General features: G+C 47.7%; 1 protein-coding gene across 1 annotated transcript in view; it reads left to right on the top strand.

The window, feature by feature from the left end:
• Positions 1 to 8,947: 8,947 nt before the first annotated feature.
• FMO1 (flavin containing monooxygenase 1) overlaps positions 8,948 to 13,697 on the top strand; it is a 20,247-nt gene continuing 15,497 nt past the window's right edge. Inside the window, 1 exon segment of the mRNA XM_006907808.1 lies at positions 8,948 to 9,079. Coding sequence (XP_006907870.1) covers positions 8,948 to 9,079 — 132 coding nt within the window.

The following is a 13,697-nucleotide window of genomic DNA, read 5'->3' as shown; positions in this document are numbered from 1 at the left end:
TTAAAGAAAAAAAAAAAAAAAAAAAAAAAAAAAAAAAAAAAAAAAAAAAAAAAAAAAACAGAATAAAAGAAAAAATATTAAATCGATATTCTAAATTTACGCTTAGTGGGCAATCACTCAAAAACACCGGAGAAGATGATGAGGGTAGACTTTAAAACAACGGCAATGCTCAGGCAGACTTTTAGGGCCTCATACTGAAAGCTGGGCATTTTTTAGAGTCTTTAGATTTTCTTACATTTCTTAGATTTTTTTCTTACATTTTGACAGAAACATTGCTATGAAAATAAAAATGAACATGCCGTGACAGCTCTCTCTGTACATACGTAGCAGTATCGTAGACCAGACGTTGTGCTCTGTGTACATTACAAGTGCCGTTTCATTTAGTTCTCCCAGAGGTTCTGTGAGACGCGTGTGGCGTGTCTTGCAGAAATGAAACGGAGACTCAAGTTGAATCGCATGCGGAAGACCGTACAGCTGGTCTGGTGATGGAGCTGGGACTGGAACTGAGATTGCTTGACTCTAGAACTAAAGACCATAACCTTGCCCCATAACATACTTATTTACAAAAACCTCCAGTATCGATAAAGTACTTAACAGTTTATTTATAATCATATATATGTTATTTACGCAGGAACTTTACCAAAAAAAAAAAAAAAAAAATAGTACTCCTTGCAAAGATGATCTGATTAATTTTATTTATCATATTTGATTTATACATAAGCTGAATCTAAAAAGCACTTGAAGGCATTTATAGTGAAAGACACAATAACATTTAAGATAATCAGTGACATTTTGGAAAAACAAGTATCGAGGAGAAAAAAGTATATTTCCCGAGTAGATGAAAAGCATTATAATGATCGAGCCTTATATTTAGATCTAGCCTTACAGATAACCAAAGTAAAAAGTGAAGCAATATGTAATCTTTGTCCTCGGATGAAAGGAAACATACTGTTTTGTTAGGAGACACAAACATTTTCTTGGGACTGAAGTCCAAAAAATACACAAGCAATTCACTGTCAATAGGCATTGAGCATCACAATAAACATCTGGTTACAGCCAATAAACATCCCCTGAGGCCATTCTCTCCTCGGACAGAGCTTTGGGAGATAAACCCTGACCAATGGCTTCAAAGAGAAGGGAAAGATCAGAGATTAAAAGATTTAGGCAAATTTCTACTCTTATTTCTCCAAAGCCTCTGTGGACATTGTCCTTCACTTTGACCCAGCTTTCTCCCTCAAAAACTAAGGACGATGTGATGGCAATCTCTGTCACTGGAAACTTTCTCTTTAAAATTCATTGAAATGACATCAGCATTTAGGTGCAAGATTTTTTTTTTCATTGCTCTTGTTAGCAGATTCATTTAAGGGAGATTGCAGATGGTGTATATACTGAGTTCTTGATTAAAAGCTGATTACATGTTAACTATTAAAGATTATTTGTAAGCCATATAACAATATAATAATATATAATCATCATCATAGAATTTATCAAATCTTTATAGCAGGAGGAGAAAATTACTGCCTGTGGGTCAAATCCAGCCCACTACCGATTTCTGTAAATACAGTTTTATTGGAGCGCGGCCACATCTATTCATTTGTTGCCTGTGGCTGTTTTCAAGTTACAATGACAGAGTTAAGTAGCTGCAGCAGAAACAGGATGGCCCATAAAGCCCGAAATATTTCCTATCTGGCCCTTTACAGAAAAAAAGTTTGCCAGTCCCTGCTTTGTGACGGGCAGGGGTTGCCCTGTTTTTCATCACCACTGCCCAGCGAAATACTTGTGGTTGTCAGATCCTACTTCTAGTGAAAGAGATCAAGAAACAATTGTCAGGTGGACGCTGAATCAGTGGGGGAAAAAAGAGGTCCATTGGGACAAAATTATTAAATTTATAGCCTTGAAATTTTCAGAAATAGGATGATCTCTTGAAATCTTTCCGAATATTCTGATACCTTTTTAAGAACAGAAATAGTTCATTTCCAGAGTCTGAGATTAACTAAAGAGGACTCATCCGAGGCTATTCTTCTGCCTCCATACATCCTGAAATGAAAAACTATCCCAAATGAACCATCTAGGATCATTTGTCCCAAACTATAATCCACGGCCTGCCTGAATCAGAATATCTCAGGGAGTTTATAAAAGCGCTTACATCCTGAACATAAATGTAATAATGATTCAGACCTGCTGAATCAGAATCTCAGCTAGAATCTCCTTGATAAGCTCCTTAGAAGATTCTTGGATACCTGAAATTTAAGACCTATTCTTTTGAGGTCTCCCCGCCGCCCCCCCCCCCCAAAAAAAGCTGCTTTCAGAGATCAGTCCATTACTCTGTCCACACCTCAGGACCAAATTCGTCCTTGGGTTCGGTCTTGGTGCCTCTTGTTGCCATGCTGTCTACAGCGCTTGTTTCTCCCGTGAGGGATGTTAGCTGGTTACCACTCTCCTCCAAAATCTCTTCCTGTGCTGGTCCCCTTACTAATCTTTTCTTTTAACTCTCCTCCTCAGTTTTCTTACCAAAAGCCAAATATGTCGCATCTGCTCTTTACATAAAAAAAAAATAAAGATTTTTTTTTTAAACGCTTGGATCGTGATAATGTAATAAAATTTCAGATAATGAAGATTATGAAAGCTTAACCTAGAAAGAATCCAGCATTCCTGTTACAGTGAGGATGGCAAAGGAGGGTCCTCCCGGACATCTGGTCTCTCATCCTGAAAGATGCTGCCGCTGACCTGCGCCCCCCAAGGGCAGAGCTTCTGGCTGATTCCTGGAAGGGAGAGTGTCACACAGAACATAACTCACTCTCCTGTCCAGTCCGCCTTGGGACCAGGTCACTGATCAAGGAGGCTTAAAAAAAAAATAGGCTCCTGAGATGGGATTCCACTTAGGCCAGGTCAGATGCCAAAAATGAGATTAAATATGCCAGGGTTTTATTAAGGAAAACACTTACATGAGGGAAAACAGAAAGAGTGCGGGAAAAGGCTAGAGGAGTCGTCAGCTGGCCACGCGACCCTGACCCTGAGTGAAGGAGAGAAGGAAGACGTGCAGGGTAGGGACACCCCCAACAGTGGCAGCAGCCTGAGGAAGGTGCTGCAGAGGCCTGGGAGGTCCTCGCGACATCAGACAAGTCTGGGCCCTGTGGCGAATGATCTGCTCGGTCCCCCTGAGAGATCAGTCACTGCTGGGAGCAGCTCAGGGGGGAGAGGGCGGAGAGCCAGCAGGGTACTTCAAGGACATCAGCTCAAGCCCTTGGTCAGTTACGCTCCCTGTGGTTAGAGAGCCACGAAGCTCTCCCGCAGGTCCCTAACCTCGCTTTTGCATTGTTTAATTCACTGAATGATAGTTTTTAAATTACTCCACCTAACTAGTCATCTGTTGCGGCTGTCGTTCACAGCCACCTCTAAGCACGTCCTCCCGCAAAACAGAAATTAAGTTAGGGAGTTGCAGTGGCATCTTCATGGTTCTTCGGTGTCACTCTTTGAAGGGGAGAGAACAAGAGTCCAAAGTGCATGTCACCAGACACCGTCCCTCTTAGCTCTTCACTGTGGCCGTTCGCCAGGTTAAAATATTAACCTCACCTTGGGTTCCAAGTTCGGCATAACATTCCTTATATCTTAGGCCGGGTTCATAGGGTACACAGTGAGCTCATGCTGATCCATTTGGATTTCTGCTGGTCCAGAGTCCTGACTGTGCCAGAGCCCTTGGCACCAGGAATTACAAGCACACAGAGTAAGTAACCAGACCTAATCTCTGATTCCTTTGGATGAGGGAGGTGAGGCCTGGGTTTCTTCTGTTTGGTCTCTTCACCAGCTCCTTCCATGTGTGACCCTGGAGAAGCTATAAAGCCACTCCCTGCTCCACAGTACAAAGACAATGGTAAACGCTTGAGTCCTTGTAGTCGAATGCTGAACTCAGACACGATCAGGTCTTCTGGGGATTGTGTAAAGACCCTGCTAGGTGAATGATTAAGTGATTAATCAGAAGAAAACAATTTGGATTTCTAATGCAAAAGAAAATCAGTAACTTTTCTTCAGTGCTTCCATTCATAGCTTCCAACATGGCGTCCGACAAGGGTTGGGTCTTCTCTCTCAAATGCTGGCATTTGGCACAAATCAGGGAGAGAGGCCACGCCCCTTTGGAATCTCACTCGTTTGTGTTGGCATGCTGTCCTCTTCCTGCCGTTCAATGTCCTCTGATCTATACGTTATGCATAGATGAGCATTCTGTGCATTAGGACAAGATTTTTTATCTTTCATACTATCGTCAGATCTTCGTTGCTAATCCCACTCCCAGACGAATTCACAAGATTATAAATGTCAAGGGTTTTGAAACTCTCTTGTGGCTCTCTAGTTTAATGACATCTGATTACAGATGGAGAAACAAAGTCTCAGTCCACTGTTATTTCTTAGCTTCCCCTCCAGCCTAGGGAACCAGGATGGCCTTGTGACTGGCATGGTGCATTTAGAGCCCAGCAGAATTTTTCTTTTCCGGTGGTTGTGGTTAGGAATATCCTTGAGGAGGTGGGGATCAGCGGGCCGGAGGACAGAAATCCCAGAGCCTGGCCCTGCTCTGACTTGAGTTATACCCAGTTTGTGCTGGTTTGTTCCCAGGGGCTAAGTGGGCACTCTCGCTCCCTGTCAATTGCCATCCTGCTAAATCTACTATCTCTGATTACTCCCGAGACGCACAGCCCACTTAAGGATATTGCACCACTGTGCAGTCTGTGCCAGAATCTGTGTGCTAAGGTGTGCGTGTGCGTGTGTGCGTGTGTGCGTGTGTGCGTGTGTGCATGTGTGATGGGGGCGGGAGGGATGAGCAATGTATCAATAAAGGGCTGGATACAAGTCTCACAGCACCAATGAACGTGGCTTCCTAGGAAATATATAGGTGAGTCACACTAGAAACAGTTAGAAAACACTGGTTAACTGATATAGTGTTGGACTCAGATACCCGATCATTTGCATTTTCCTGACACCATTAGATAAGGTCCCCAGTCAGGTAAAAACATGTCCAGAAGGTAAGACTCTAACTCAGGTTCCCAAACTTCCTAAGCTCAAGCTTTGGTGTAGAATTCTTCCGCAAAGCCCCTGTGCTATGGCTTCTCTTATTAAGTAGCCAAGTGCAAACAACTTAAGTATTTCTGTTCTGACGATTTTGTCGTTGTTTGAAAAAATAATGCACACATTGAAAGAAAAATAATATTTTTCTTTTATGCTTGAGTAATCACCATTACTTAATAATGAAGCGTACATGCTTGCTGGGCATTGCACAGCCTCCCAGACCACAGGTCACACCACACTCTGTCCCTCTGCTCCCTGCTCCACCCCAACCGACGTCCCCAGGGTTCCTGCAGCACTTGCTTCTTTACACTCACCTGCCAAAAACCTGGCTTTGCAAAGATATGACGGCATCAAGTGCAACTCGGCCCTACCCAATACCGAGACTGTGAACAACCTCCAGCTAATCTGTCGCTCAGTGTTCAACAGACATAGAATATTACTCTGTTTTCCTCAAAATTCTTAAGCACCCCGTACACAGTGTTGGAAATGACAGCCCTAGACCCACGTACTGAGCCCCTACGCCCTCCTAACAGAGCAAAGTGGGCACTCAGTCTGACTTCAGTACGTTGCATATTTGCATTTTGCTTCTGTGAAGAGAGGAAGCAGTATAAAATGCCCAGGAAAAAGAACAGTAGTTTCTAGCCCCACGGTGAAAAATATTAACTATTATGCAAGTGACAGTGATGTCCCAACTCACGTAGCGATTTTGTGTTGCGGAAGTTATTTTACTTATTATTTGTATCAATTCAGTTTCACCCAGTGACACCTACCTTACCAATTTAGTCATACTTTTTCTTAATTTTTATTACTTCTTTCTTTCACACTGAGTCAGCTTTGAGGAGGCTCTCTTCATTAAAATAATAATAGTAGTAACAGTAATAGAATATGTTGCTTTTAAAATCTCCAATAAAGGAATGGCCGAATTTTTATTGAATATTCTTTTAAGGAGCAATAACGCTTTAAATGTTATTTTTGTGGTAGCGTGTGAAGTAGCACTCTGATAACCAGTGGCATTAGTGAACTTTTCAGACTAACAAAATCTCCTACTGCGTTATCGATAACTCTGTCAAAAGGGCAGCAGTTACTGACTAGAAATGATTTTTAGTGAAGGACAAAACTTTTCCTAAAAAGTACTTACTAATTTTTTAATCACTTTAGCTTTACATAATTATCAATACGTGTAAACGAGGGTAGAAGCATGATTTTCATCCACCTGTGAAGGCAGTATTTACCTTGTGTGCTTACAATATATCATGAGAACAACTCAAATGAGACCTTGATGACTCACCAAGCAGATCTAAAGCAAAAAAATGAAAGGAAAAAAAGAAAGGCCCTTCAAGTTACTCTGAAACCTGTTCTGTGCCCGTTTTTATTTTTCTCGCTTTCTCCTTCTGCCACCCTCATTCTTGCATTCTCTTACTCATTTTCTTCACTTGCTGAGAGACAATCTTTAGATACAGAGTTCTAGTGTTCTACAATGGCTCTGATTCCAAACATGCTGTAAATAAACCCAAAAACTGTCAAGATAGATATCCGCAAAAATATCAGACTAAAAAACTTTCCTGAAGATGCGAAAACAACCTAGCAATGTCTATTAGCACGTGCTAAATGCTTTTCTCTACATTCGTTGATGCGTTTTTACAACAGGTTCTATTTCCAGCTTCATTTCTGAGAGAAAGAAACTGAGGCACAGAAACAAATGACTGCTGGTTATCAGCCAACGCCAAACGCCACGTCCAGGTCTCTGACACGCAACTCCCCCTACTGTCCCATGAAAAGCCACAGGGAGATTTACTGCTCGAGAATGCTGGCCACGTCTGGTCCACACTGACCTACAGTGATGGTCTGGGGAGAGCCTTTGTATTTATTGTACGTTTGGCAGGAGATCATTTTGAGGACCCATGAAATTAGCTCTGGGGTGGGAAGGGAGGTATAATTTTTCCTCCCATTCTTCTAAATTCTTCTGGCAGGGCTAATAATCAAATTAACATGAGACAGATTAACAGGAGAAAATGTCTAAGTTTATTACATATGTACATACGGGGGTTCCATAAGAATGCGAGACCCCCCCAGGACAGATCAGGAATTTGAGGCTTAGAAGCCATCTTAGGCTAAGGAGAAGTGGAGGTTGTGGTTTGGGCCGTCACAAGGCGGGAAGGTCATTCAAATAGAGACAGAAAAGCAAATGTTTGGTAAATAAATGTTTGCTGGGCCACCTTTAACAGCAGGACACAGAGAGGACTTTGGTCAAACTGGCCTTGTTGGTTTTCTTCCCGTCTACCACACACTGGCTCAAATTAAACTGCAGTCACCTGTGACGATCCTTCCTGGAGCAGGTCCTCCATCTAAATTCCCTTTAACCAGTTGGTCAAAGGTCAAAGGTTTTTCCTGAGCTTTTCCTTTCTTAAAAACAACCAGCTTAAAATAATCAGTATCCAAAAGAGGCATATTTTGGATTGGCAAACTCTGCTCCTCCAGAAGATATTTGTCCGATTAATTATTTCTTCACTGAAAAGCATATAAGGTGGTGAATCAATTCATTTTACCTATCAGGAAATCAACCCATCGCCCAATGTTTATGCAACAACTATTAGAGACCAAATGTGCTTCTGGAAGCTGTGAGAAAGCAAGAGACAAGTCAAAGAAAATGCCTTGCTTTGGAGACACATACAGCCTCATGGACAGAGCCTGGCAGATGTGATCGTGAGAATCTACGTGATAACACAGTCCCCTCTTGTGGGGAGCGTGGTATTTCACAGGCGTCGAGAGAACAGCACGTAAGACATACCTGTCTTAGCACTTGACACAGAGTATTGTTACTATTTGTTTTCCTGTACAGGAGAACAATGTCTTTGGAGCACTTCTTGCATCTACTCTGTGACCCTTGTGCTTTAAAAACCTACTAACTAGGGGACATAAAATGTCACAAAAACATGGTAGGGAACAATATTGAAAATTGCATGATTTAGTGTTAAATGTATTGACCGAAATGCTATAGGCATTAAAAGAACAGAGGCTCGCTGATGCGAAAGGCAGAAGAAACCGATTTTGGAAAATGTTTTCATAGTTACAATAGTTTATATTTATTGAGCATTTTCGACAGGCCAGGAACAGTTCTGAAACTTGATTCTCACAAAACACTACAAGGAAACTACTATGATCTTCTCCATTTTTACGATGCACAGAGGGGTTCGATCACTTGTCCAAAATCATACGGAAATAACTGGCAGAGCTAGGCTTTAACTGGGCGGTCCGGTCCAGTCTGGTCCGGAGCCGGGTGGCTTAACTCCATTGCCATTCAGTGTCCATATAAGTCTGTGTCAACTCACAGCCTGGGGCCAGGCGATCCCACACCTGTGCCAGTGGTGGCAGTGTCCTGTCCTGGGAGGGGAGTCCACACCTGCTGGGGACAGGAGGGGTGACTCCCCACGCCCGCGCTTCCGCCGCACACCCTCGCTGGAAGCACCCTCTCTCTTCTCCCACCCACCGCACGCTGGCCGCAGGGGAGGGATGGACGTGCACATGGGGCGCTGGCAGGGTGGTCCTTGTCCCTCTCCGGGTTAGTGAAGTGCAGCTGGAAGGAGCGGCAATGTCCAGAAGGCAAAGCTCTGCCCACCGTGCTCCGACTTCAGCCACTCCGCCACAGGGGACAGTCACAGCGACAACTGTGCTGACATTCGGTACGGGTTGCAAGCGAGGGGTTGGGCACACGCCAGCACAGGGCTGCACCAGGGACCCGGCACGTCTCCAGCGCCCAGCCACAGACCATCCGACAGCGCGAAGCCTTTAATCTTCCCAGATCTTTTTCCCAGCTTCCTAGAGCCCCGAGGATGGGGTGCGGCCTCCACTTACGAAAATAAAGCTCTGCCGCATTTTCCCCCGAGGACAGAACATGGCCCGGAAGGTGGCGATCGTGGGAGCCGCGATCAGCGGCCTGGTGCCCGACAGGTGCCGTCTGCAGGAGGGGCTGGAGCCCACCTGCTTCGCGAGGTCCGACTACCCCGGGGGACTGTGGAGACTCGCCGTCAGTGACGTTCTGTTCATTCTGTCGCGAGTCTGTTTAGACAAAGGCTTGGCCGGTGCTAAGAGAGGTTACATTTCTTCCACAAGGGCCCGGCGCCCTGAGGAGGGGCTGGACGCGAGGGCCGCTGGACTCGATCGGAGAAGCGGGGCCCAGCCTGAGCCTGGTGGGAGGCGCGCCGGCCTCCCCGCAAAACGCAGACCGCGTCCAGGGCCGGGACGGTGGGGCGCGCGGAGGGTGGGAGAGGAAGGCGGGCCGGGGACAGGCCGCGACCCCGGGGCGAGGGGCTGGGATCCGGCCAGGGGTCTGAAGCGAGACCGGAGTCCGCAGGGTGGGGGCCAAGGCGTAAGCGCCGCGCAGGAATCGCTCGCAGCCCGGGCGACGCGGGGCCGCTGGGACCTGCTCCTCTGCCCAGCCCCGCTCCCGCTCCCCGGAGGGGAAGCCTGGCAGCCGGCTCCGCGCACCACGAGCTCCGCCCTCGGGGTCCAGCTTTCCTGACAGGCCCCGTCCCCCTCCCCGTCCATGCTGAGGGCAATCAGAAGTCAAGAATGGGGGTTCGGCGCCTTTTTTGTTCCCTGAGGAAAAGAAAGTCATATTCTCGAATGTCAGCAGGGCCGCCGTCTGGACTGGAGTAGGGGGTCGAGGTGAGGTAGGAGGAGAGAGCACTACAGAGCCCACATCTAACTGGCCTGGGGCCCCGGGGATCACCGGAGCCCTGATGGGGGTCCCCCGAAACCCTGTGAGCTCTGTGGCTTGGCCCAGGAAACATCTGCATCCGATGTCCCCAGACCACCTATTTCCCTCCTCGGGAGGACAAGAATGCTTTCCGTGAGCTCGACATGTGCTGAGGAGAAGCTGGCGGAACCGGGAAACAGGGCGAGGGGCCAGCCATCCCGCCTCCGGGACCCCGCGGGACTAGGGGGAGACAGAGCATCCCTCTTGTAGAAGGGTGAGATTTGGAATTGGAACAATTATTTTCTAATAATTATATAATCATATAACAAAAAGCTCCAGAGAGGCCAAGGTTGCTAGTTTAGTCACAGCTCCCCCCCCCCGCCCCAGGCCAGCTTGGTCGCACAAAAAAGAACTATCTATTTGGCAATGCGTCCGACCACCCAATGTGACCATCAATGCATAGCGACCTCCCCAAGGAGCTGGGTGAAAGAGCACAGCGGTTCCCACCAGTCCGCCTGCAGAGGCCCCCCACCCATGCTCTCCCCTTCTACGTCCACTGAAGACATTGCTACTCGAGCTCGATACCTTCCCCTGGTGAGCCTCAGACTCCTTCCCGACGCCTGCTGCAGAGAAGCGCTCCTGATCCATCCGAGCAGGGACTGAAGCTGCCCAATTAGAGGGGCGAAGAGCAGAGGTTTGGGGTTAAAGTCATCTCAGTCAAAGCAAAAAGTGAGCCCAGAGGCCTTGGGATAGCAGATCGAAATGCTCCTGACATATGTCACAGACCTATACGTTTGAACACACACGCCCACAGGCGCACACACAACGCACACCACAAAAGGCTGGTTAGAGGTGGCTCTGCGCTCAAAGACTCCTCAAAACATGGTCTAGCAAAGGCTGTGCTGAGCCGAAAGTGTACGAGAGTGGGGGGTCCTTCGCACCTGCTCTGGGCAGAAGGCACCAGAATGCAAAAACAGGCAGACGAATGGCAGACACCCAACAGAGCACAAACGGGGACCGTTTCCACTGCCCCAGAGATTATACAGACTGCAATCTACCACCCTTAATTCGACAATCGGGAGGCCGTGAATCTGGTCTCTTCCACCTACCACAGCCTCAAGCAAAGAGGGAACAGGCAAGGGTCGCAATGGAAAAGAAAGGCCACCATCCCTGGGGCGGGGGAGGGGTGGCGACCTTTAAAAAGAGAAGGAACGGGGTACTTCTGACCGACAAGTCAAGCAATGGCGGGAGGTGTGTCGTGCGTCTGCCCTACAACCGACTCGCTCAGGCTCCTGACAGGGAGGGGAGGCTTAGGACAGTAACACTACAGGTTGATGACCTTGCCTGGAAAGCAATATTGAAGAACATGGGAAGACTTGTCCTGTGACTCAAAATTAATTTTACTCTTAGAGGATTTGGTATAGCAAGGGGCCTTGAGAAATAGCCCGTCAAGGCACAGTGACGTCTTCCAGAAGTCACAACACCTAACTGCCCTGGCAGAGGCGCACTGTGCTCTACCCTCAGGGCCCTGTGACACATTCCCTGGAGGATGACCTTCCTTGCGGGCACTGAGGTCTTTTTCTCTGCACGCGCATCCTCCCGTTTATTCAGCAACGTGTTGAGCACCTACTCTGCGGACCACAGATTTTTTCGACCCAGCGGGGGCAATGAGGAAGTGGGATCCGTCACCCCTAAATTACGGAGGAATGAGGGAGGAGCAGTCCAGAGTGTCCCTCGGCCATTTCTCCTCGGTAAATCTGGTCCCCGTGATCTTTCTGTAGAAGCCTGGATTTCCAAAAGTTCAGTTATCATGGTGGGTTTCCTTTTATCCATATAGTCAACAAACATTTGTGGAATTCCTGTTGTTTTACCGACAGGTGCCCCTCTCTCTCGGGGGTTCCTCAAACCTCCCGAGCGTTGCCCAGCTCTCCCGCGGAGGAGGTCTGAGAAGTGGACACTGTCCTGTTGGAGTCGGAGTCTCTCCGGGGAGAAGAGGTGGCCATGTAAAATGGGTGCTGGCTGCTCGAACAGGGAAAGACGAGGAAAACGGCTGTTCGGGGAAACAGGAGGTGTGGATGTCGCACACAGCGAGAACGTCTCTCTCTATTCGGGAGGCGCTTTTATTACTATTTTACTCCTGTTTCGAAAATGAGAAGAGAGACCTCTGGCCCGATAAAGCTGTCCTCCCATTGCCTATCATGGCCCCGAAGGACACAAAGCCTGTAGAGGAATAATATTAATAACAGGTAACAGTTTTTGAGAGCTTCCCGGGCCCTGCTGTAAATGCATCATAGCTACCATCTCCGTTTATCCAAGGGAACATGCACTATCAATAGTCCTATTTATAGCCGATGAAACAGACACAAAGAGGTTAAGAAAATGAGTCTGCTTCCCAGCTCAAGGATGAGGGCAGGCAAATCCTAGACTGTCCCCCGAAGTGTCCTAGTGGATGATGGTGACCTTCCCATCGTACTGCAGGACAAAATGGACCAGGAAGCCAGACATCCCTCCATTCATGCTCTTTCTTTTCTCTCTCTCCACAGTCCGCCCCCCGTGCATGACCCCCACTCATTTTCACCTTCAAGACAATAGCCCCATGGATTCCCACACTCAGGAGTGCTAGGGCCATCGGCAGAGCCACACCGAGACCGTGCCGAGTACCCGCAGCCAGGGTCCCCACGGGGCCTGGGGCAGGTTGCGCCCCAGGCCAGCTTCTGGAGGGGAGGAGGGCACTGGAGGGGAGGAGGGCTCAGGATCTGCCGTCACCCATGCGCTCTGTTTACGTCCTAAATGCCCCAGACCCTGGGTTTTCCCAAGAGAAACAACCAGTGGGAGGAGGGAGTCGAGAGCAAGGAGGCAGTGCCCGCTTCCACCCTAAGTGCGGTTTCCACTCCGAGCTGCTGGTTTCTGCCTGACATCCGCGACACATTGTATCACGGTGGGCTTCGGTGTTGCCTGGAAGATTTCTTCTTCTTGCCTTCGCCCTTCTCTTCCAAAGTTTTGCAAAAACAGTTATTTGGGGTTGGGTTTTTTTTTCCGTTTTTGTTTGTTGGTTCATTTGTTTAAGGTCCCGTAGAAGTACATGGTTCCCTGGCTTATGCATTTCAAATGAGTCCCCGTTACTCGCTGATGTTTGAACGTGCCGTAACAAAATGTTCTAAAATTTTTGGAACTATTTTAGGGAAATCTCTACAACGTGTATTATGTACATCCCTCCCCACCCCCTTAAACAGTACATATTCCAAAGTTAGCCTTTTATCATTGTTAACTAGAAACTGGGGTGCTCTCGCCTGTCAGAGCCATACACTCATCAACCCCAAAATGTTCATAACTGATGTTTTTCTCTTGATACTGACAAGAAAAAAATTCTGAGATGCCCGCAATTAAATCACAGCAGGTCCGAGGGCGGACGGGTGAAACTGGGAAGATTAATCAGTTAACGGCCGCAGGGCAAAACCAGCGAAAGACTGATAACATTCCCGAATGCATGCCGAAACTTCCAGGGAGCTTTTCCTGCGAGCAGCTAAAAAGAACAGGCAGCCGTCTCTACTCGCTGACACGCGGACCTTGCAGCCCGTCGCCCACCACCAGCCCCGCACAGCAGGCGCTGCTCCCTCACAGACCGCGCCCCTACATCCCCAAACTGGCCCCGCTTCCTCTCTCCCCACCCCCTTCAGCCACAGCCAGTGCGAACGCTTCCAAAACGACTTACATCTTCTTCCTCAGACTCCTTGGCATAAAGCAGCCCGGTCATTCCCGGATGGGGACACGCTGTCTTCTCCACCCGGCCCTGCTGCTGGTGGTTTAGATTGCACGCCCCAGGAGCTGATCCTTCTCAGGCTGCCGTGTGGCTCAATAAACCCTTTCGTTTAGAAAAGCTTTCAGCTGTGAAGGTTCCTGTTTCACAGCACTATAGCTTCTTCCCTGGCCGTTTGCTCTCACTTCT

This window comes from Pteropus alecto, unplaced genomic scaffold (assembly GCF_000325575.1).
Source record: "Pteropus alecto unplaced genomic scaffold, ASM32557v1 scaffold101, whole genome shotgun sequence".
NCBI classification, from domain to species: Eukaryota; Metazoa; Chordata; class Mammalia; order Chiroptera; family Pteropodidae; genus Pteropus; species Pteropus alecto.
Note: the sequence above shows the minus strand (reverse complement) of the source record. Positions and strands in the feature narration are given on the sequence as shown.